Here is a 26,760-nt window from a genome sequence, read left to right as displayed (position 1 = left end):
AAAGCTCTTTCTGTCTTTAAAAAAACACTATCTAATATGCATAAGGGCACGTAAAGAGAAACCCTTCTACGACAGTAGAACAAACACGTTAAAGGATTTGTATTCGTTTAGAACTTGGACGTTTACCTCTGTCCTTAAACATATCTTAACAGTTTACATTTAAAGCTATATACATGCAGTAAAATTTTTAGAGAACAAAATGTGTGAGAACAGAGCACAGGGAACCAGTTTCAGTAACAAAAAAACAAAACAACAAATATCTGTTGTAAACACTTTCAAATTGTGAACAAACTACAAAGGAACTGCAGAGTTAAGGTCAAACTGGACACAATGGAAACATTCATATACACACACACACACACACACACACACACACACACACACACACACACACATATATATATATATATATATATATATATATATACATATATACACACACACACACACATTCCCAGCTCAGTTATTTTGGCTAAAATCTTGCAATTCCCTATAGGCACCATAACCTCTACAGCCTGTTTTGAACAGTTTCCCTTCTCTATCATCTCCTGAGAGCCAGGAGTTCTTCAGCAGGTACAGCCGTTAGCTCTCCTGAACTAAACTTCAATGCAGAGCTCGGCTAAATGACCGTGAGTAATCATGGCGGTAGCAGTGGACGTGGGGTACAGTGTCTGGCGAAACCATGTAAGAAGTCAAACCAGCTTTAGTGGTTATGGTGCACAATGTGTTTTTGTTATTCTTTCATGAATAATCCTTGTGAAGCATCGCACCTGGAGCTGATGTGATATATTTACCCGATTGCAGCAGGCGGTGATGGCTGGCTTTGCATTCACTAGTTGCAGTAAATTGGAAGGTAATGATCTCAGATCACTTCCTCCCAGCACCTGTGAAGGAGAAAACAGAGCAGCCCACCAAAGCCCCTGCCCTTGTCCTGTACCTGGCAAATCAGATCCCTACAGGACCCAATGGAAGACACCCTTCTGCTGCTAAATATTAACCAAAAAGAAGGGTGGCTGTAGTAGTGTATGTGTCTAGCAGTGTGCATTTTCAGCTGTGTGGTTGTGTGTTTCTTGCATTTTGTGTCTAGTTGTATGTGTAGCAATGTGTAAATATGAGTGACATGGAAGTGTGCATTGGAGGGGCGCCCAGTGGTGTGCATTGGGGCAACATATCAGGCAAAATTTACTGGGGGTGAGGAGGGGTGTCTGGCAATGTGTGTCAGCAGTGTCTGTATGTATATCCCATAAATGTTGTTGTAGTATATATCTGTGTATACATCCGTGATTGTCTTAGTCTGGGAGCATTTGTTTAAGACATACACATACAGTTGCACAAGAAGTCTCCCCCACATGCAAATAATATCAATATCCTACATGCAAACTCACAAACAGCTTCGAAAGTAGCCCAAGCAAACACAACACCATAGCAAAACCCACAAATATACACAGGCAACACCACAAGCAACCCTCACAAAAATATAGTAGCATATATAGCCCACATATGAATCCCAGAAGCAGCCCCCCATACACAGTCCACTTTCATACATAACACGCACAGCTGACGCACATAAACAATGTTATAATACCCATGTACGCACAAACTCAACTATACAAAGCAGTCACAAGCATCCATACATAACAAAATCAGATTATGGCGACATACTTTAAAAAAAATCTTATTATGGCACAGTGCCGGTAAAAGCTTGCCTACCTCTGGTAAAGAATCATTCAAGTGGCTTTGATTAGCCACATTCATCGTGCTTTTTCAGAAAATGAATTACTCATGTTTGATACATATAGACAAAAAACACACATCTCATTAACAAATATGTGAACAGTAGGGATTTTGCATATATTTAGTAAAACATTAGAAACGCCATGTATATATCAATCATGGTTTTTCAGGAACTAATGTGCCTAAGGCAAGTATTTTAAAGCAAGATGCCCAAGGCCACAAGGCCAGATGACAATATAAGTTAATGTGAGGTGGCTGCAATCTCCTTTAACCCAAATCATGATTCATTCAGCAAGGGACAAGAGATCTTCTTTGGCGGCTAAGGATGCTTATTAATGTGGTAAAGTGATGGGAAAAAAATACTTCTCTCTCATTCTGCATCTCAGTTGACATGTCTTGCTGGAAGTGGCAATAGGGGAGTACTTGCTGTCTTTAAATATGCATTTTCAAATGAGCTGTCTATATATTTTAGTATTTCCCTAACTTGATCAAAGCACTAGAACTTTGTGTACAATTTGACGTACACAAATGGCAGTTAGGCTGAGCCTCAGTTTAATTTTTTTAAACAAGGAGAGGACAGGGTAACAGGTCTATTTGGACCACACGCTTCTGCTGTGTAAGATGAAAATGGAACAAATTCTCTAAGGACATGTGAAATGTTGGTGAAGGATGTATCAATGTGACCTTGGAAGCATTTTGAAGAACATGCAATTTAAATCAAACTGAATATTTTTATTTCATTACTGCAGTATAACCTAAAACCATTAAATAGCTAATCCTATGCCTGGCTTTTAAAACTGAGTACAAATAAAGTCAATACTTTTGAAAGGCGATATGCTAATCTTTGCGAAGAATCACTTGTCTTGAATTAATATTATTACAAAACTAGACATCTAATCCTACTCTTACATACTCTCAACATAGATCCAACAGAAGCAAACTTACAATCAATCTGTCAATCTTCAATACTCTTCACTGGCAGCCTGACACCAGTGCCTGCGTTTACTAGACCTATGAGCTGCACTCCCTACACCCAGCTACAGTTCTCTTTATTAAAGCTGTTTTTATAAGTGGTTATGGTGGTAGGAGTCTGTATGTGCAGCATTTTTGCTTGAAACTTTGCACATAATGAGATATTTGCAGTTTAGTGCCAGGGGCTAGTTACACATGACTTTGATATTGTGAAACTCTAGTCTGAACTGCCAAATGTCCATTTTGTGCAAAATTCACATCTTGGCCTTCCCTCCCTCAAAGCAGTCCCTCCTGCTTCCCTGCATATTTATTTTTTTAAATGTCCTCCTCTGTCCACCCCTCTCCTGCCCGGCTCAGACCGCACATATTCACTTCTCCATTGAGTGGGCCACGATCAGGCACTGCTGATGTCAGAAAAGGCATGGAAGGCTGCACTGGGACTTTCATCCAGAGCTGGATTCCAGGTAAGTTAAATCCTTTTTTTTTTGTTTTATAAAGGAGAGGGGAGGGGGGGGGGGGTGAGGGGGGGCTAGAACATAATGCTGAGTATGGCATTGTAAATTCAAATGTAGGATGAGAAATAGGGTTTGAGTAACCCTTTAAAGGCACACGTTGGGCACCATAATCACTAAAATGAATTATAGTGGCTTGGGTGTTCAGTTCTCCTGGTTCTCTCTTACCTGCTAGTGTTAAACCATATTCAAACAGTTTAACACAGAGAAAATGTCCCTAGCTGCTAGTCTGCTCCCTCTTCTCTAACCTGTACTCAAAATGGGTGACCAATGACAGTGCCAGGAGTCCCCGGACACTGTCCTTTGGCAATCAGTTGTATGGTTTAATATTTACCTTGAGTTTGTAGCACTCAGTGCTTCTGCTTTGATGTTCACACTTCTGCATTATCATGCCAACTCATAAAAGGGTTTAAACATTCATTATTGTCTGAGAGTCATCAGCTGATATTCTCACAAAATGAACATACTGTAAATATCTGATATAAGTTAGTATGAGGAATCAGAAGAATAAACTTCGCTTTATCAGACCAAGTCACACAGGAAGGACTATGGGCGACCAACATAGCAAGGTAAGTGTCATACGTTTCTAAAATGTAGAACATATTACCTGTGGATGGAACCTGGGACTCCAGGCACAATAAATACTAGAGTGAGAGGTACAGGAGTTAAAAGGTAAATGGGCTGACAGCTGGGCAACATGAGCTTTGATATTGCCCAGCTATGGGCAGGCTGACCAAGGTCTTTGAAGTTTACTGTGTGTGCAGACACCAAATGCAAAATTGCACAAAAGTTATATTGCCAGTCAGGACGAGAGTAGTCCTTCTGTCTGACAGCCACGAGAGATTACTTTACATAGAAAAGAAGGCTGCATAACCACTTCAGTAAGATGAAGGCGTTATTGTGGCACTCACAGTGACCCCTAAAACTGTCCCCATAAAAAATCTCTAACTACACTACATTGTCACAACATACCAGTCAGTGTCATTAGTTTGTGTCATCAGTGTTATTTTCTGAACTGTCAATTGTCTGCTGTGCTTTCAGTTTGGCTAATTTGGCCTAAAATTAGAAATTAACTTTGATCTTCTACTAAAGATGCAATCTAGGCACCACTGCATGGTGATTTAGTGATTATGATGCTATTGAGCTGCAGGCACATTCGGTCAGTTCCAGAGAAACCCACAGCCCAACTCCCACTTGCTGAATAGCAGAAGTTCCACCCTCACAATAGCTGTGATGAGACCAATCTCGCCACATTGCATTGGAGAAGCCTGGTTGCCTGCCTGTTGCCTCTGGACTATGGCCCCATGTTAAAAAGCTTGATTTTCCCCTGCAAAGACACGAAAGCCGGGTCATTCGGTGCTTGCCCTGTTTGAGCGGTGATACCCCAGATAGCTATGCCATGGAGCCCATTCGTATAATGAAAGACTATGGGAAAGACTTTGGCTCCATGGCAATTGAACTGTATGTGTGTGATCTGAGCGCCATTCAGTAATAATGTGCGCTCAGATCTGAGCTATCTGGGGATATGTTGAATGTACCTGTTTTATGCAATGGCTGCACAGTTATATATTTTTATGTATTTTATTGTCTTTTGCTGCCATGTGTTCAATGGAGTTTTGCCTCTGTCCTTGGAGATAATTGGATTACTTCACAATTATCTCCAGGATAGAAGACTCTGTGGAACTGGTTTTGGGCAGAAAAGCCATGCTTCATTTGGTCACAAAGGACTACGATCTATCTTTTGAACCACTGGACCAATTTGTAAGATTTTGACGTATGTTTGTATTTGGAGTATGCTGATTCTTAAAATGTAAGTTTTCTGTGAATGTGATGCATACTGTTTAAGGTATGAATACTGTGGAAAAACTGTATTTCTCTGCTTGTGATAATTACATTACCCATTGTGTAAGGTAATTGTATCACAGGCAGAGGGGAGGATTTTGTGTGGGAGTGTCTGAGTGTATTGTACGTGTTTATTGGTTGTTTTCCAAAACCCTGTGGGTGGTACTAATGTGTATATAAGAACAATAAACCCACAGCTCTGTCTGTTCCTGCTTGACCCTCAAAACTGAGCCTATTCATATGGTTTTTCCTATTCCGCTGTTGACAGCATTCATATGGTTCCGGTTCAGCTGTTTACGGCATTCATATGCTTCTCCGGTTCGGTGGATTGGTGCCTACAGTAGCTGTGCCTGTGTCTCTGGAAGGGGAAGATCTACTAAACGGCGGTTAAACCCTTTTATGCCTGGGAGTTTCGTTACAATAGCAATATTAATTTCATCCATCTTCTGCAAAAACAATTACCATCCCACTCCCCCCACCCTGTCTGGTCAAATTTCTCCAAATATGGTTTGATCTAGAACTGGTGTTTGACACCCACAGCATAAGGGCACCATAAACATGTTGTGGCTATGGCACCTACACTACTGATTAAAGAGACACTATAAGCACCCAGACCACTTCAGCTCATTGAGGTGGTCTGGGTGCATAGTCCCAGGTCTGTTAACCCTGCAAAAGTAATTATTGCAGTTTTTAATAAACTGCAACAATTAGATTTTAGAGTTAACTCCACCTCTAGTGGCTGTCTGTCAGACAGCCACTAGACGGACTTCCGGGTCTTTAGGCGGCTTTTGGTCGCCTAACTGACGCTGGACGTCCTCACACTACGCAAGAGGACATCCAGCGTTATGTAAAACCACATAGAAAATCATTATACATCCAGCATGTCAGACTCAAAGGCTAACACTGGCCAAATTAACAAGGTTTAAGTTTATATGGGCCGCAAAAAAAACAAAAACGTCAGTTTTCATAGAAACTTAGGTTTATTTAAAAAAGTACAGTATAAAAAAAAGTTGCCTGACACTGGAGGTCCTCACGCTTGTACGGCTTCAAAGTAAACAAAAGAGAGGATTTATTTTAAGGAGACCAGCATTTGCATAAAACCAGTGTTTCAGTCAAACTACCTCGACATATTAAGAAAAGTTTGGTAATGGGACTGAAATGGTGAATGTATGCTGCTGTATAGCTGTAAAAAGCTATGAGTGTGTTCTTAACTTTGGCTGAGATCATCAAACCATAGGGAAGCATTGGGAGGCTATAGTTCATGTGTGGCAAAAAGCTGTGCGTCCAATCAGCATCTCTATGGGGAGCGTTCAGCGCCTCCATGCAGACCCAATCTAATACACTGTCCCCTCTCCCCATTCTAATACACTGCCCACAAATCCAATACATTCCCCCAAATCCAATCTAAAACACTACTCCTTAATCCTCCCTCCCCTCTAATTGAATACACTGCCCCCACTCCCACCACTCTAATTTAATACACTGCCCGCACCCCCAATTTAACACACTGCCCCTTTTAACAATTTAACACACTGCCCCCACTACCACCACTGTAATTTAATACACTGCCCTCCCACCAATTTTTACACTGTACCCTCCATCCCCTAATTTAATACACTACCCTGCACCCAATTTAGCACACTGCCACCCCCATTTAATACACTGTCCACCTTCCCATATTTAACACACTACCCCACTATCACCACTTTAATACACTGCCCTCCCCAATGTAATACACTGCTCCCCGACCTCCCCAATGTAATACACTGCTCCCCGACCTCCCCAAATTAATACACTGCCGTCCCCCTAATATAACACACCACCCCCCTATCACCACTCTAATACACTGTCCCCTCTCTCCCCCAATGTAATACACTGCTCCCCTCCCTCCCCCTAATATAACACACTGCCCCCCTTTCACCACTCTAATACACAGCCCCACTCCCTCCCCCAATTTAATACACTGATCCCCACCCTCCCCAAATTAATACAGTGCCCACTATCCTCCCCCAATTTAATACAAGGGCACCCTCCCTCCCCAAAATTAATACAGTGGCCTCTCACTCCCTCAAATTAATACACTGCACCCCCCAAATGAATACAGTGCCCACTCCCTCCCTCAAATTAATATACTGGCCCCCTCCCTTCTCCAATTAATACACTGCCCCCTCTCCCCAATTTAACACACTATTGCAGACAGACAGACAGACAGACACTCTGTGCTCATGTGGCCACTGGAGTAAAGGCAAGAATCAGACAGGAAATATGTTTCCTGTCTTGCGGCTGGTCGCAGCCACAGAACAAAGCAGCCCCAGGGCACGCGGGCTGCAAATATACTCACTGTAGGCCGCATGCGGCCCGTTGGCCGCAAGTTTAACATGCTTGTTATACATGCTTTCCGATGGGGAAATACACAGCAGACTCATTAGGTCTCCCCCTCTGACTGATGTAGGCGGGGGAAGAACAGATACAGAGCATGAACCAGTGCCAAAGGACATTGGCGCTGGGCTCAGGTAAGTTAGAAAAGGGTTTTTTAACTTTGTTTTCCTGGCACTATAGATACCCTTTAAGTATTTGCTGCTACATAACCTTTCTATACAGTTACCTTAATTATACAAAAATATCCCAATACATAAAAAATATGTAAGTATTTTTCAATAGAAGGGAGGGGGAAAAAGAAAATATTAGAGAGAGAGAGAGAACTAAAATGGATGAAGGCCAACAAGTCCAAGAAAGCTGAATGTGAGCAGGAAACAACAGTAAAGTTTGTACCTCTTACTTACTGCTTCCATTGCATTGAATTTGCATATATCTTGTAAAATGACTAGGAAAAGTAAAATGGCAAAAAAAAATACAAAAAAAAAAAAACATTTGGCAGTGGTTGCCCTCAAATTTCATTAGTTTAAGAAGCTACTGAATACTCAGTCATTCATGAGGAATAAAGCTGGCAGTAGTATGTGGGAACGGAGTTGTCTTATGGTACAGAAGCAAAATGGGTTCACAGTTTAGAGAAACAAATAACAAATTGCCAGCTGCAATTGCAACTAAAACAAACTGAATGATGATTTCTGAAAACGTTGAGCTACACTCTGAATGCAAAAGTGTGATAATTAAAGCAGACTGGTGGTGAGCAAAATAACTTTTCATAGCTTAATGGGCACAATATGAAGAATTGTCTTCAAGTTTTGTTAGGTTAAAATGTATACATATATATACAGACATATACCGGTATATCAAATCGGAATTAGGTGAAACAAAGCAAAATAAGATCTAGAAGATTATCACTTACCGCAATTCCCAAGGCCTTCAAAATATTCAGTTTGCACATCGGACAGGTACAATGCTCACTAAGCCAGGGATCCACACACAGCTTGTGGAAAACATGCCTTAAAGTAGACAAAAGAAAGAAAGAAAAAAGAACTGAAAAAGCAGTCAAACAAATTATCTACACACATCATACATGCAATTTCGTATACCTCAATATATTTTCTTAATGATCAATGCCTGCCTGTCTCATCAACATAATCTGGTCCTCAGAGACCCTACTCTGATGTGGAATGTCCCATTCAATTAGCATTAGCAGGGCCCTGCAGAAATAAATAAGCAGGACGTGGCATGCTGGCATATGGTCTATAGGGAAAAGACTGTGTAGACAGAGACAAATGACAGACCATGCTAAGGAGTTATGTATTGCTTTTTGGCAGGCTTGCAGCAAAATTTACCATTTATATATGCATTACATTGTTTGGAAAATGAGGTTTTCCTTTTCATTTTTCTGGCTGGTAAACTTCAGAGATTCTGCAAGTCATTACAATGAGATGTAATTATCACCGGTTAACTACCTCAGGATAACCATGTAGCTCAATTATTTCTAGCTTACCATATGCAACATGTATTATGTTTACCAAATATGAAATATTTTGTCAGATATTGTTGAGGGTTACACTATTGGTCAGCAGCTTCTCTCCTTAATTCACCTCCTTTCGCATTACTGATATGGCAGGAGATGGCTTGGAGAGCCAGCGAGATTCTCTCCCTCCAGTTCAAGGAAGAACTGACACAAAACCGGTCACTACAGAACAAATGACAGTCTAAGCACAGTACTCAAATGCTGTGACACAAATATGCATGGCATGACTGCTGTGTAAATGCGGATCCTAGCCTGCTCATAAATCCGAGAAGGTATTATTAACCGCTTACTCAGAATGTTCTTGTATGCATTTACTTTCACAGCAAATCATGTTGGTAAACATTGCACAGACACACAAAGTATTTTGGAGATATGGAGCATTGACTAGTTTCTCTCCTACAGTAGACACACACATACTAAAGCTGCTATCCAAATATGGACAAAACTGATATGACTAATTTGCACTTCAACATTAGCAAAACAACAAGCAGGGCCCAGGCCAGAGGGCTGTGAAAGTAAATGCATGCAGGCCAATACATTATTTAGTTCTCTGTGATTAACACGTCTCTTGAATATCTACATGTATGGGGAGGAGGAGAATGTACTCTTGATTTCTATATTACTCTGTCAGTGTCAGGATTATAGTAGATCCAGCAAGACTAAGGGTAACATCTAACTGGACCTTAGAGTGGCCGGACTTAACGTACCTAAGAATAGTCAATATACTAGCCGATGTCAGGGACACAGAGATAAGGGAAAGCCAATAATCAAGGATACCAGAAGTCAGGGAAGTCAAAACGAAGCCAAAGTCAATAACCAGGAACGCACTCTCAGATAACCATCTAAGGGAAACCATGACAGGGCAATGAGGAAAAGTAAAAATAGGTGAAATAAGCCTCCTTTAGATCTGATTGGCCGTAACCGGCCTTTGATCCCAGAACATGCGTGTGCGTCCTTTGCATGACGTCACACGCACATTGACGTAGTCAATACCGTGGGCGGACGTGGGGCTATAAAATGGCATGGATCCGCAGTGGGCGGCGTCCATCAACATACCGCAGGAGTCAGATACACCGGCGCAGGGCTGCTGAGTGGCACCTCTGTCAATGCCAGGAAGGCAGTTACCATCACAGACACCACGAGGTGAGGATGAACATATGACTGTCAGTGTGTTTGGGAGGCATGCGGTTTGCTGCAGCCTTTAAAGTATTACCTTAAGATAATGGTGACTGACCAGCAGATTTCTACACTTTCTGCAGATGGACAATCTCATTAATTAAGCACTGCCAACTGATTGTGTTGTGAGAGGAAGAAGAAGCAGGAGGGGTGGCACTTAAAAGCTGTGTAACTATTCAGAAAGAATGGAGCTGCCTGATTCTTTGGTGTACTCCACTCCCAATGATTGCACGTATCACCTGTGCAGACACTGTACAATAAGCTCCTCCATTTAAATGGCACTAAGAAGAATCCTCACAGGCAGTGGGGCTCTGTACTATACCTGCCAAGTCTGAATTTCTACTCGCAAACATCATGGCCTTCAAAATATTCAGTTTGCACATCAGACAGGTACAATGCTCACTAAGCCAGAATGCTCACTGCGGCAGAAAAGTAGGAATCATCAGAAGTGATGATCTCAGCCAATCACAATGCTTTCCAATAGGAAGGCATTGGAATGGTTGAGATTGTCAATGTTGATGATGTTAGCCAAAGAGTTGGGTCAGGGGGCAGAGCCAAATGCTGTCCTGGCCATTCAGTATCTCCTCATAGAAAGCATTGAATAAGTTCAGTGTCTCCATGTAGGATGGGCACAATGAGTCTGCATCACTGCCCCAGGAAGCACCTCTAGTAGCCATCTGAGGAGTGGTCACTGGTGGTGTCCCTAGGCTGTAATGTAAACACTGAAAAGACAGTGTTTACTTAAAAAAGTCTGCAGGGCTGATTATACTCACCAGAACAAATACAATAAGCTGTAGTTGATCTGGTGACTATAGTGCCCCTTTAAGCATTCCCTTATAATGTCCCTTTAAGCATTAAAACATTTCCCCAATAAAAGAAAATGCATCCAATTTAAAGAAGGCGGGGTCTACCTATAGATATCTTTCAGCTGGAACAGCCTTCCAGCTGAAGTGGTAGAGGCTAACACAGCGAGGGAGCTTAAGCATGCCTGGGATAGGCATAAGGCTATCCCAGCTATAAGATAAGGCCAGGGACTAATTAAAAGTATTAAGAAAATTGGGCAGACTAGATTGGCCAAATGGTTCTTATCTGCCGTCTCATTCTATTCTATGTTTCAGACACAGTAATTTTAGGACACCAATGACTGTGTAGAATGTGAAGAAAACAAAAAATAAGTCACTCAAACCACAACAAGGTCAGTGAGTGAAAGCTGGATAGTAGGTAAGTATCTTGTTTAAATAACTGTTAAGTTTAGCTCACGTGTGTCTCAAAACGAGAAACAAAGTTGTTTCTAGTTTTAAGACACATGTGTGTATATATGTACATTTAGTGCTGGTCCAGCTAAACATAAAAAAACACTATAGTGCCAGGAAAACAAACTCTTTTTCCTGGCACTATAGGGTCTTTAAGTCCCCCTCCCCCCCCCCCCCCCCACCCACCCTCAGAGTCCCACTCCCACTGGGCTAAAGGGGGCTGAGGGGGTTAAACTCTTACCTTTCTCCATCGCCAGGCTCCATCGGCGCTGGGGAACTCTCCTTCCTCTTCAGACGTCAGCTCTGAATGCGCATGCGCGGCAAGAGCCGACCGCGCATTCAATCAGTCCACAGGAAAGCATTTCTCAATGCTTTCCTATGGACGTCAGCGTCTTCTCACTGTGATTTTCACAGTGAGAAGCGCCTCTAGACAGCCACTAGAGGCTGGATTAACCCTAATGTAAAGTAGCAGTTTCTCTGAAACTGCTATGTTTACAGCAGGTAGGGTTAACCCTAGATGGACCAGGCACCCAGACCACTTCATTGAGCTGAAGTGGTCTGGGTGCCTATAGTGGTCCTTTAACAGTTATTTAAACAAGATACTTGCCTACTATCCAGCTTTCACTCACCCACTTTGTTGTGGTTTGAGTGACTTCACTTTTTTTGTTTCCTTCTATTCATATATCATAGGGTTAAGCCCTGCAGACACAGCTGGAGTGTCTTTACTGGTGCATAGATCCTAATGGGTGTTCTCTTAGGTATCTGATTATTTGTCTGTGTAAAATGTGAGCAGATATTTTATGATTATATCATTGTGTACCCAGCCATTTATCCTCATAAGCCGCTTTGATAAACACACTTCTAAGTCTGTGTATTTCATTTTAGCACACCATTTAGTTTGTGAGAGGACACAAGTAATTCCACATCACTACGGATTTTCCCGTTTTGTTTGTCACTTTCAGAGAATGTTCGGAATGCTGCCAGTAATCCATTTTTGGATCGTGGGAGAGTTTGAACTGCAAAATCAGAATGATCTAAATGTCTGGCTGTTGCATGTTGTCTATAAAATCCTGACATTGGCAGAGATTCTTAAAATAAAAAATAATTAAAAGGGAATGACATATAAATGTAATTCACAATTAAAAGGAGTTCTATGGAGTCATGCTGTCTAGAAACGTTATTATAGCAAAGAACAATTGTTCTTATGCAGTGTTCTCTGCAATTTGATAAAGGTTCCTGGTTTTATTATAGTACTTGCATATAGATGGAACAAAAACTGCAAAATAGTGTAGCCTTGCTTAAAGTCAGTGACAATTTGCTCCAATTACTAGGCTTTTCAAATGGGTTTCAAATGAGGCTAATGTATGCATGTTATTAAACAAAATTCAAGTATGTAAATGCTATAAATTGTCAAAGCCTTATTAAACCAACTTAATTTACAGTATTAAACAAACGTACCTGTCACAAAATACAACATTTCTTCTTATACAAGCTCTGTTTTCATAAAATGTGTAGGGGTACTTACTTGCCACTACATTGCATTTCCTTGTGTCAATAAATATTGGGTGAAAGCAATAAATATGTTTATATAAAAATCTATGATGGCTGGAATGAAGACAAATGAGCCTATCCAGAATGTAAAGTAATCTCTGTGGATGTGCATCCAGTCAACCACACTGCAGTTCTAAACAGATTATATAGAGACCCAGCATAGTTTATTTAGCGATCATTATTTGACTAATACTTTTTAGTCTGCACATTGGTTTAGTCCAGTGTTGACTAACCTAGTTTAGTTTTCCAGATGCTAGCCAAAAGAAGATGATATTTTCCTAACATTTCTCAAGTGACACACTTTAGGATAAACAGCTTTAGACCCAATCAAAGTCTGTATTTTTTGTTACCCTGATGAGCTTGGAATCTAGTTCACGCAGGGACCTCAAGATGGTAACGTTTATGATAGTTTGTCTTATTTGCCTACACACAACGAATGCTTCAAGTGGTTTCCCCAAATTCAACTGAAAATGCAACTTATGGTGACGTCTCCAGTCTCAAAACCCGATTCACGGCAAGCATATTTAGTACTTAGTAGAGCACCCATTTGCTATTATGACCTGCTGCAAACAAGATGCTTAGCCAGACACCAGCGTCTGGCAGAGTTTTGAGGAATCTTAGCTCATTGCTCACGAGCAATGGCCTCCAGCTCAGGAATATTCTTGAGTTTGAGTCCTGCAACCGCCTTCTTCAAATCCCTCCTGAGATTTTCTATAGGATTTAAGTCAAGTGACTGATGGCCACTGTAGAATTTTCCAGGACTTTTTCTGCAACCAAGCCTTGGTAGAATTTTAGATATTTATTTCATTATTTATTTGGGGCTTTTCTCTTATACTTGCTAAATGATAAATAATGTTTACTCTTTAATTTTGATCACTAGAACATCGTATAGATCAGAACAGTACAGAAATAATTTTGGATAAGAGGTGTACATAATGACAAATGTTGCTATAGGTCATTATGATGGTATTACTAATGTTATGTATATCTGTATGTTTGTACCATTTAAATTTGGTCCATTAGTCACAACTTATTAATTATACATTTAAGTTATAAGGATATGAAATTAACATTTGTTTAGGTAAATAAGATTTTTCCCCATTGGAGAACACCAAGGGGAGCTTGTGACTTTATCTTCATTGTTTCAACTTTGGAAGGCACGGCCATTATGAAGGAAATTGGGAACGGAATGGGGAAGCACCTTTCAAAACACCGGCGGAGAATCAAATCAACAGTAAATAGAGACGGCTGGGAGAAGACAGCAAACAACCAATCCGGAGGTACAAGTAGAAGATGCCCATTAAACCACCAATAAACTTTTGGGGGTTAGCCCTATTCAAAGGGGACTGTGGGAACGGTTTATTAGGCTGTAAAGTTTTGTTGCATTATTGTGAATGTTTTACATATATGGTTTCCTGAGGAAGTTCTCAGATGAAAACGAAATGAGTAGTGCCGCGTGTGCCAATAAATATCCTTTTGAAGAAACCTATGGATTGGTATTTAGTGTACTGAAATATCAAACAGTCAGTCTGGTGGCAGGTCCGAAGGAAGGGCTCTAGCCCCCTACTGACATTGTGGGGGACACCCACAAGGTGCTTTTATTATCTTAAATTTGTGAGTACAATTGTATATCTGTTTTTTGTTTATATCAGGCAATATTGCACGGTGTCATATCCTTGTTTTTAGGTACACCAGCAGGATCCCTAAACTTTCTGTGTTATATATCTCTGCTTTGGTTGGTAACCACCGAGGAGGTAACCTTGGGAGGCTGTGTTTTTACATTTATATTTTTCACAATTCACTGGTGTTTAAGGTGGAATTTTGCATGCTTGAGACAACAACTGTTTTGCATATTTGTGCTATTGTGGAGGGGTCTTTTCAGGGGGTTGAATAATTATTATTATACACATTATATAATAACCTGATTATCAAAGAGAATTGAATAATTTTGATTACAACTGTATATACATATATTTATTATCTATCAGTAATGAAGAATAATACAGTATACATAAGTAAAAGGAATGATGTACTTTTTCACACTGTGATCCTTGTTTGTAGTTCGCACGGTCCTCTAGGGTAAACAACAGGCACAGTCATTTGATATTCACATAATCCAGGCACTTTATTTGTAAGTCAACACAGGAGACAGCAACACAACTAAAGAAATAATATAACAGGTTTCCCTTTAAACAAAAACCTAGCTCATCTGAGCACTGACTGACTTTTAATATGCCTCTCTATCATGGGTTAAACTAACAAAAACGTATAATTTGGTTGCACCAATCTTATTACGGTAGATACTAACACTCTGCACTCCAGCACTCAGTCACCTTGACTGCTTTCCTTTCTGCACTCCCAGTGCTCCAAGCCAACCTTGACTGCTTTCCTTCTGCACTCCCAGTGCTCAGATTCCTTGACTCTCTCACAGGATAGAATAGCGTCTCTCCTACCTGCTTCCAGGGAGGAAGCAGCAATCCCCCTTTACCTGCCTAGCGGGGAGGGGTTTATTCCCACTGCTGCAGCTGATTATCTGCAGCTGAGCAGTGGGTTGGAGACAGATCAAAACTCTGGCCTGGAACTTATTTCTCCCAGTTGTATATAAACTGTGGAGTGGAGTATTGGCCCACCCCACCCTGCCTACAACACATACTACACATACTCCCCCTGGGGTTAAATGTTATAGGCCTATCTGCCTTCACTTTATCACAACACTTAGGGAAATTGTTACAAAAATTGAATGTATTCATTTTTCAGTGAAATTTTTTTTTTTGCAGTGCAATATAGGCCTGAGGTGCCCCAAAGGCAGTCCTCTGGCTGAGCTGTACTGTATATTTGACATGCACACTTTTTTAATATAGAGAACAGAAGGATAACAGCAGTTACATCCCTCTATGCCACATTTAGGAAGAGACATTCTGCAAGAGGGCTAAGCATAGAGTGGAGCAACAAATTAACATTAGACTAGCCAAGCTTTAGGTATATGTTTTACAACAGGCTATGAAACTGGCAGTGTCAGCATATTGATAAAGTAGGTTTGACAAGTTAGTGATTCAAAGCTAGGTTACGGTATCAATGGGTGCAGATATAATGCAGCTATGCATGATATGGCTCAAAAAGGAAAGTATCAGATTCAGATGCAGAGTATAACTATTAGGCTTGTGCTTCAGTATAAGGTATAAAGAGTTCACTCTGGGTTGGAGGGCTCAGTGCGTGGTTGTCTGCTTGCTTAGAATCACAGTTCCAGCGGTGGTCCCAAGCCCTGCCATGCCGCGATGTCGTCAGCCAATTCCCTCTGTGGGGTAGTCGCGTGTGCCTTCCAGCAGGTCACGGTAAGCCGTTGTCGCGGTCCCCCTGCGCTTTCTGCATCTTTCACCCGTGCGGGCTTCTGCATACCGCGGCATCTGGGCTGCTAGCTGTTCGGTTTGTTGTTTAGCCCCGTGTTGGCTGACGTAAGCGTCCAGGCGCCGCAGGCTGTGTTGGGGATGCTTGGTGCATAGGGTCTGCGTTCGCTTTTGCCAGCCGCCATCCTCCACCATCTTGGATGTACCTTGCTGCCTCATGGTGATCGGAGGTAGTGTTGGCCGGCTGCCTCTGGCACCCAGCGAGGACCGGGATAACCCCCGCCGGTCCAGAGGAGGGGGGGGGGGGGGTTTAGAGGTGAGTACGGTGAGGTTTCCATCTGCAAGGTTACCAACCAGGAGAGCAGCCGCCTCTCCCTGGCTCGGTCGCAGCTAGGCCTCAGGCTGGAATCGTGGGGACCCGGTGAGTTGCGGGTACAAGATTGGTATTAAAACGTTTTCCTGGGTCTCCCCCACTCTGTAGTCACCCTCCCAGCGGTGTGCGTGCGATGATTTGGGGTATATCCCCCGTTTTAGTGGCTGGCATGCAGGCGCTATTGTGCAGCACGTCCACTCTGCTAGGAAGCTAGGCTCCGCTCCCCCAGTGAAAAAGTTTTTAATGGCATTTTTTTTTTATTCTTTATTTTTGTATTTTTTCGTTGTTATACAGATTTTCTATTTGAGTTCAGATAACATTTTTAATGGCATTTTTGCTCTATAGAGAATATACATTATAGTGATCATAATAATAATTGGTGTTTCATAGGACTGCACAGTAATAATAGTTACAGTTAAATGTGTTCACCTTTATGACTGTAAAATCCTTATGAATTGCTCATAAAAACTACATTGGAGCTTTATTCAAATTCCAACGCCGTAAAAAGAAATCAGAAGACAAAGTAGGTCTTATGGTAAATAAGCAGCATGACAAAACTAGACTAAAAGTAGAGCTGCCGCCGTGAAGTTTTGTCAGGCTCTTTCACTCTCATTGCTAGTTAATATCTACTAGTTAGGATCCTCCACAGATATCAGTGCTGTGCACTGATGCGGGCTCTTGGCAGATGAGGAGACAGGAGCTAAAAATGAAAGATGGCAGCGCCCATGGTGGACAATAATAGAACCTAGTGCCTCTAGATAGTGCCCTTTTCCCCTAATGCATATCTCTGTGCTGCATTTTACAAAATTATATTTTATGTGTCTTTTTTTTAAGTGTTAGGGCTAAGACTAGAAGATTCTGGCTATGGATCCTTTAATCTTAGAGAAATACAAAGATTGGTGGGAAAGTTACCCTCAGTTCCTCTCCTGACAGCCATATTCTAGAGTGGAGCTGGAGAAATAGAATAGAACGGTTTCTGCCTCCTTATCTTCTTTCCTGACATTCACTGCACTAATGGGAGGAGGCTGAACTAAAATGGCAGCCATTGCAAATAGCAGCTGCTGTCCTAGATGTAACTCCCCATGATTGTGGTAGAATGGGACATATATGGACTCATGCTGCCAGGAGAACCGGTTTCCCTGTACTGCACTGTGTCAGTCAAACGACTGCAAATGGAAAATAATGTACAAATGACCTGACTAACCAGGCATGTTTGGAACCCTCCTCCCCCACTTCTCGAAAAAAAGGGGAGATATTTGATTACATGTTGATAAACAAAGATATTTTCTGAGTAACAATATTTGAAAAGCTGTATATATAAAATATAAAACGTTATGCATCACTGAATTTTAACAAGAGCATAATTATTTATAATACTATCATTTAACCTGAGCCTATTCTATTAACAAATTGCTTTCTATATAAAAGCCATCATCTTGGAAAATTGCCGACCATGGAGTTCATTTCCGTGTGTCTAAATAAGAATTGAACAGCCAGGCAAGACTGTCCATTTTTGCCTACAATTTATATGATATCATAACAGATTATTGATTGAAACAAAGTGCTATGATGGTTCCTATATTACTTTACTGATGATGCTCAAACAAAGACGTTTCTCTTCTAACTTGCTGTACTTTTCACATGGACTAACATAATTTCCTAACAGTAAGGGTCACAAACCCAAGTAATTTGTTTGCTAAAACTGTGGTTCTCTGATTGGGTTATGTGGCTACCAATACAGTCAATAATAAAATGATTGTGGAAATGTGGACACACAGGAGTCCAAGATAGTTGTGGCAGCCACATGTGGCTAATGAGACCACACTTGAAAAGTGTATCCTGCACGGTTAAAATGGGCTATTGCAGTTAGAAAAATAGAAGGTTTGCAGAATAAAGGATGTTGTGATTTATCTTGAAACAAGGTATAGGAATTAAGTATAGCTGAGACATTCTCTTATAGATCTCATAATTACTTTATTCCATACTTCAAATGCTCAGCAAATGACAGAAAGATACAGACACAGCATTTATCATTGACATCCATATCGCGGAGCTGTTGTCTTGGTGCTTTAGTATCCACAGATAATTTAATAGAGGCAGACATAAAATCATTACTGTGGAGAGCACAGCTTCTCAGAGCCCTATTACGAGATACTAGAAAGAGGGTTGGACTTCTACATACACTGTTTTTCTTCATATGCCTGCACACTGAGCACTGTTTTCACTGAGCACTGTTTTCACTGAGCACTGGCTTTGTAGTGTTTTTCAAAGACAGAGACGTATCAGAGAGGGGAGGGAGATAGTGAGAGACCCTACTGAGTCTGACACAATGTAAAGTTCGATCCAGATATATTTGAACCCTGACACAAGCTTTTTTTATTTTGGCTGTTTACCAAAATAAATTACAGATACAGTTTAATAATGAATATGGGCTTAAGGTGCAGTCTCTCAGCTTTAATTTAAGGATATTCACATCCAAATTAGAGGATTTAAAAAATGTAATAAAAAAAATAAATAAAAAAAAGCGGTATGATTTACAGCTTTTAAATATGTACCCCCCCCTTTTTTTTTTTTTTAACAGGACCAAGAGTAATTGGGCAATTGATTTCAAAAGCTGTTTTATGGACAGTTGTGGGTTATTTTTTCATTGTTTCTTCATTAATTAAGCAGGTAAAAGGTCTGGAGTTGAAGCCAGGTGTGGCATTCTCATTTGGAAGCTGTTGCTGTGAAATCGCAACATGCGGTCAAAGGAACTATCAATGCAAGTGAAACTGGTCGTTCTTAGGCTGCAAAACAAAAATATTAAACTTAGCCAAAAAACATGTAAAAAAAAAAAAAAAAGCTATCCCAGTTCGGGAACAGCATTCTGTGGACAGATGAAGCAAAAATCAACCTGTACCAGAACGACAGGAAGAAAAAAGTATGAAGAAGGCTTGGAACAGCTCATAATTCAAAGCATACCACATCATCTGTAAAACAAAGTGGAGGCATGCATGGCTTTCACAGGTTCTGGGTCACTAGTGTATATTGATGAAGTGGCAGAAGCAGCCGGATGCATTCTGACGTGTATAGGGATATTAGGGATATATTATCTGCTCAGAAACAGCCAAATTCAACGTCAATTGGTTGATGCTTCTCTTTACAAATAGACAATGACCCAAACATACTGTGAAATCAGTCCAGGAGTTTTTTTTTAAGTCAAAGAAGTGGAACATTCTGCAATAGTAGAGTCAATCACCTGATCTCAACCCGTTTGAGCAAGCTTTTCACTTGCTGAAGACAAAACTCAAGACAGAAAGACACAAAAACAACAAATCAAGACAGTTGCAGTAAAAGCAACACAAATGAAGAAACCCAGTGTTTGCTGATGCCCATGCATTCAAGACTTCAAGCTGTCATTGCCTGCAAAAGATTCTCAACAAAGTATTTAAAATGTGCATTTTATTTATGATTGTGTTCATTTGTTCCATTTTATTTGAGCCACTGAAATAAGGGGACTGAGTATGACATTGTTTGCAATTCCTTAAGGTTTCATATGATATTTTTTTCAACCCCTTGAAAGCTGAAAGCCTGCACTTTAATTGCATCTCTGTTGTTTAATTTCAAATCCATTGTGGTGGCATAAAGATCCAAAATTTAGAAAATTGTGCCAGTGTCCAAATGTTTCTGGACCTAACTGTATGTGCACTAGACAGAGGAATAGAAGGAAAAAAAAAAAAAGACGACAAAATACAGCTCAACATCAAGCCATCATTAATACAATTACAATATAAAATCTCTGGGGTTGTGTCCCGACCGCCATGCAGACAAGATTTGCTCTCTAGGGGCTCCATGAACTGACCCACCAGCTGGCGACGGGCAGTGTTTGAAACCGACATGGTCTTGGAGGAGCCTTGGAGGCAGATTTAATCACTGGTTGGGGTCGTGTCATTCCCCCCCCTCCCCCATTGAACCTGTGGGGGTCATCCCGGTCTACACCCTAGAGGTCTATTTGAACGCTGAGAGCGCGTGTACCTGACAAGCAAAATGGCGACTGCCGCATGCTCTTCCAACCCCGGCTGTGGAGAGTGTGAAGTGCCAGATCGGCTGACCCTGATCTTCACTGCTTTTTGGAAGACGCTGGAGGCTTGTATGCGAAATGCATCCCCTGCTGCACCAGCTAATCAAACTCACCAGGATCTCTCACGCGAGAGGGAGCAGGGGGAAGGAGACCTGAAGAACCCGGACCCGACTCAGCAGAGCTGTACACAGAGTTTCCGAGTGGTGAAGATCGGGCGCACCCCGCCCTCACACCTCCATGCAAGACGGCTTTACTCTACAGCACCAAAAGGGCAAATGCAGCAGCCACTCCTGTGCGCCTGTAGCCTGTAACAACAACCTCCGAAAGGGGACAACTCACCTGATTATACCTCAGCTGGATGAGGAGGAAGAGAGCCTCCAGATGGTAGACTCACCCCAATCCTTCATTTTTGAAGTTATTATGTTTTACCTGACTGTTTTATGCCTTTTCTGTTGAGGTATCTCTTTCAATCTGCTACCTAGACTATCTGGGGTCCATGCTTGCCTATAGTTAGGGCTTCATTGGTGCACTCTCATTCTTTGAGTAAGCTTACAATGCCTATTTAGCACTATTCTTAGCTGTTTCCACATCCAGTGCAAACACGATGTCCTACCTGCTTTCCTCATGAAACTCTCTATACATTGTGCTACGCGCTTTTTCATCCTTAATATAAAAAATGTGCAGCTTTTCTAATTGCCTAATGGATAACCTCCAATGTGATTTATGCTTTTAAATTTGTAAGATATCCATGCATTATCACTGCACAGCAAAAATAAAGAATTACACAAAAAAAGACAATGTAAAATCTCCTTAAATGCAAAGATATATATATATATATATATATATATATATATATATATATATATATATATATATATATATTCTCACGCCTCCAGGTTGTATGTTGTGCATTCCTACTTTCCAAGTTCTCTATGTGAGGTCTGGGAATTCTGAGGATTCTGTGCAATATCTTGGATTTCCTAGAACTGCAACCTTCGGGACAGCGATCTCAGATATCCCACTTGAAATCTGCTGAAGCCAGCCTTGAGTACTCCTATCACAACTGGGACTTCACTTTCCACATCCTTGCTAGCTACTTTTTCAGCCCTTTGTATTTGGCCAACTTTTAATGCTCTTTTGTTATGTTTAAAGTAAAATAAGGAAAGTTATTAGGAAAAGTCAGGGTAGATTTTAGCTGGTGGGATCTACAAAGTTCTTCTAATTCAGAACTATCAAAGGATATCTGTGCTCCTGAATTTGTTTTTACGTGAAACCTCCAACCCAAACGTTATTATTAGAGAGACACAACATTTGCTTTGGGTCAGAACCAGTTTCCTTCAATACTCATGCCGCCAAACTGTTCATACTGGATGAGAGGTTTAAGACACTGATTTCAGACTGATGGAGGAACTGACCAGTAAACAAATCCAATTACTTTTTATTTTTAAATCATTATTGTCTAACTCTTGGACATGTGGAGGGCTAAAAAAAAAATAAAAAATCAACTTAGAGAAAGAAATCGGTTGGACACTGGGCAGTACAACACTTCCATATAATATTAGACATATATAATCAACACTTCCATATAATATTAGACATATATAATCTAAAAATAGAAATGCATTGTATTTAAATCTGTGAGTTTATGCAACTGTGTAATTGTATGCAGGAATTAAGATAATGTTAGGAGTACTTAGGGTTAAGATCGGATTTAAGTGTGAGGTGTTAAAGTCAGAATTAATTTATATAGGGCATTTCAGGTTAATAGGATTAAAATAGTGAGAGGGGTTACAGTTGAGGGATAAAGTGTGTAGGGTTAGAATGGGTTGGATTTAGTACTTGTTTACATGTGGGTGTTTAGTTTTTAGATAAATTAAATCTGTATAATGGCATGAGCACTTCACTCTTTGTACTGCTAATTCCTCTCCCTATAATAGAAACATAGAATGTGACAGCAGATAAGAGCCACTCATCCCATCTAGTATGCCCAATATTTCGAAATACTTTCATTAGTCCCTGGCCTTATCTTATAGTGAGGATAGCCTTATGCCTATCCCATGCATGGTCTAACTCCTTTACTGTGTTAACCTCTACCACTTCAGCTGGAAGGCTATTCCAGGCATCCACTACCCTCTCAGTAAAGTAATACTTCCTGATATTTTTAAACCTTTGCCCCTCTAATTTAAGATTATGTCCTCTTGCGGTGGTAGTTTTTCTTCTTTTAAATATAGTCTCCTCCTTTAATGTGTTGGATTAAAGAAAGGTTTTTGTTTTCCAAGTTTAGGCTTTAGTGTGTAAATTTGGGGCTAAGGAGAAGGCTGTGTTTAGGATTTCGGAGGGGCTCCATTTAGGGTTAAGAAAAATGGGTGTTTAGGGCATGTGGAGATTGAAGGGCTATTTGCAGTTAAAGTGCTCACCAACGTATGTTTTATGTATTCTATACAGCCTCCTATGATTGATTGTTGGGCTGAAGTAGTTGTTACACAAAGTGCATTACTCAGCCCATTTAAGCTCCAAAAAGGAACATTGTAAGAGCCCTCCACCCCACTGCACAGGGCTTGCACCTATAGACAGGTGCTTACTCTGCCTAAGGGGAAGTCTGGCCCTGGCTTATGGATTGCTATTTATAGTCAGTACTTGTCAGGCCCTTTGGCTGCACGCCGCTCTCGGCGGCTTCACTTGCCTGCTCACCGCGACAGGTGGCTTCTAGTGCCTGCTCCCCGCTCGCGGCTGTTTCAGTGACCGCAGATCCAGCCGGCATTCTGTCTCACTTGACTTGTGACTTGGCGCACCTTGATGAAGTCAGGGGTCAAAGTGGAAGGTTCAAATACCTTCCAAATGTTATAATTAACTAATTGGAAACTAGCCAGTCAGAAATACCCTTAGAATATTTAAACTTACCTTCTCCGTGCCTTGTTGCCCTGTTGTGGTCTTCTGATAACCCAATGGCGCATTTACACTGTCTGATCAGTGGTTACCGAATTTTGGCTTTGTCTCTTGTTTACTTTGTCTTCTCTGATACTTGACCTCGGCTTGTCTTATCGTTGTTCCGTATCTCTATACTCCTTTGACTTGTACACTGACCTTTCTCCTTCTGCATAGCACGGCCCACTCTGAGGACCGGTATTGAAATTGTTCCTCTCGTGATCTGCCCGTGTGTCTGGCTCCGGAACCGTGACAGTACTGGACTTAAATCACTTCATGATCACATCCTACTCTCATTATTATGACATACTTCAGATGCACTGTGGCAGATTTATACTTGTGTTACACTATATGTTTTCTAGTGTGCTATTTGAGCACTCAAAGTAATGGAACTTTGCTTCCTCTTCACTTAAACAATGTACCTGCTCTAGTTCATAATGGAAGAGCTCCAAGGACTACTATGTTTAACTGCTCAACATACTATCAAGAAAATATCACACTGTATTCTATACATTTTATTCTGCAACAGTGAAAGAAAGTAGGGAAAGAGAAAAAAGGCAACGCTGGGATAAACTCAACATCATGTAAAATGCTCCAAATTAACAGGACCAATAACACAAGTGAAACAATCCAAAGGAGTCGAAATTCACAATGATGCTTGCCGTGTAGTACTATCAACAAATACCATTCCAGACAGATAGAAATGGAGACACTTTTGTAATAGATAATGGTTTACTAAATGAATTATTAAATTGTGGTAGATTCGTTTTTGAGCACAGCAAAGAATGGAGTGGCTGGCCTTTTACATTTCACTCCTATAAACGGGCATCACATATAGATGAATGCCGGCCTATATCATCTTACGCCATAATAAATAGCCTTCATGGGTTTGATAATTACAGTATACATCAAGGCATTTAGAGACAGCAGGCAACATGTAACTACACAGCCTCATTTACAAGGACTGACTCAGAGCCTGTGCTATTGTGTTCATAGCATGAATGAGGCCACAATCTAGCTGCAAAAAGTACAGCATCAGCTATGCTACAGTAATTTTGGAACCTCAGAATTTTGGCACCGTTGAAAGGCACAAACCACAAAACTAAAGTGTTAAAGAGACACTTCATCTTAATGAAGTGGTCCAGGAACTTTTCTCTGGCAATGTCTTTGTCTACATTTACTAGGTAACATACCACTGTCAGTCTTTTCAGTGAAAAGGCAGTGTTTACATTAAAGCCTGGGGACACCTATAGAGGCCACTCTTCAGATGGCCACTGTAAGTGCTTCCTGGGGCAGTGTTGCACTGTGTAAACTGTAAACATGTTCGTGTTCCTTTAATTTTAACCTTAGACTATTCTTAATAGTAGAACAAAGAATATAAATAGTTTTACCCTTTCAATGCTGATCTCTGAAAACCACCAATTTTTCATTGCTTGAAAAATAGACAATAATCCATTTTATTAAACAATCCACTGTAGTGACTGAAAGTAGTTGGTGGCTTTACAGAACATATGGTAAAAATCAGGATGCAAATCTAGTTATTTGAACGCAATATTTCACATTCATGACTTGAAATCTCATTAGTGATAATATAGAAAAATGACCAAATGTGAGTATTCAAAATGTGCTTACAGTTTGGCTACTATGGCCTTAAATTGAAAATTCACTTTGAATTCTCACTAATCAATAACTCTGCCAGTGTGCACTTTCCAATGCTAAACAATCTAACTTATTGAAACAAGTCAAGTAATAAAAGTACTTTGAGACAATCAGAATTAAATCATAACATATCGAAAAAATATTGCCTAACAAGATAAACATGTAATAGCTTATACATAAATGTAACATGTTAAGCGGTACAGTAAAATAGGATGGTATGAATTCATGAATGCACACTGCCCCAAGCATGCTCACAACTTGGTTCCAGGTGGTGCAAAAATCCCACCTAACACCACAAACACTAAACTCTAATGTCAAAAGCTGCCACTACCAAGACAATTTACAAATGGGTGCCTTGGTCCCCAAAAAGAACATTCCAGATCCCTCTAAAAGCTAGCTGAGCATCAAGGGAAATGTAGTCCAGAAACAATTTATGGTGTCAAGGTTAGCCATCACTGACCTATGAAGAGATATAGGCAAATGGTATGTTAGCAGCTTGTCTACTTAAGTCAGACTTACAGGCAATTTGTGTATAAAATGTGACAAAGATGGGCTGATATTTTCAAAATGTCAACACAATGTTAAAGGACCACTATAGGCACCCAGACCACTTCAGCTTAATGAAGTGGTCTGGGTGCCAGGTCCATCTAGGATTAACCCTTTCTGCTGTAAACATAGCAGTTTCAGAGAAACTGCTATGTTTACAAATGGGTTAATCCAGCCTCTAGTGGCTGTCTCATTGATTTTCACAGTGAGAAGACGCCAGCATCCATAGGAAAGCATTGAGAATGCTTTCCTATGAGACTGGCTGAATGTGCACGCGGCTCGTGCCGCGCATGCGCATTCAGCCGATGACGGGAAAGGAGGAGAAGAGTCCCCAGCACCGGTGCTGGAAAAAAGGTAACGGATTAACACCTTCCTCACCCTAGAGCCCGGCAGGAGGGGGGCCCTGAGGGTGAGGGGGACCCAGGGACCCTATAGAGCCAGGAAAACGAGTATGTTTTCCTGGCACTATAGTGGCCCTTTAACCCCTTAAGGACACATGACATGTGTGACATGTCATGATTCCCTTTTATTCCAGAAGTTTGGTCCTTAAGGGGTTAAGTAAGGGTCATCATTGGGAAATAGACACCATGAAAGCTTCCAACTATAATTTTCAGATTTTTACATTTTCTTTATCTAATATTACCTCAAAAGCAGACATATTTCAACTACAGAAATAAAAAACAAAACGTAACTTCTACAGTGCTTAATTCACAGAACTTCATAATACCTAAGGCTCTCCTGCCATAACATATTCACAAACAATGAAACCGCAAGCATAGATTTTATTTAACTGCTTTACTTTGTCTCCTACTGTTCCAAAGATCCCAGCTTATTGTAATCCTTTCATGTACCTTGTATAAAAGTTGCAGCTTGAAAACAAAATCCTACAAGTGAAATATCATA

At 40.8% G+C, this 26,760-nt stretch overlaps 1 protein-coding gene across 3 annotated transcripts in view; it reads right to left on the bottom strand.

Annotated features, from left to right (window-relative positions):
• RNF130 (ring finger protein 130) overlaps positions 1-26,760 on the bottom strand; it is a 271,051-nt gene that overhangs the window by 54,267 nt on the left and 190,024 nt on the right. For all 3 annotated transcript variants that reach the window (XM_063447910.1, XM_063447911.1, XM_063447909.1), the window contains exon 6: positions 8,350-8,446. In XM_063447910.1, the coding sequence (XP_063303980.1) occupies positions 8,350-8,446 (97 nt within the window). The remainder of the gene's footprint in view (positions 1-8,349; positions 8,447-26,760) is intronic.

The sequence above is a fragment of the Pelobates fuscus genome, chromosome 3 (assembly GCF_036172605.1).
Source record: "Pelobates fuscus isolate aPelFus1 chromosome 3, aPelFus1.pri, whole genome shotgun sequence".
Lineage (NCBI taxonomy): Eukaryota > Metazoa > Chordata > Amphibia > Anura > Pelobatidae > Pelobates > Pelobates fuscus.
The sequence above is the reverse complement of the archived record's forward strand: the minus strand, read 5'-3'. Positions and strand labels throughout refer to the sequence as shown.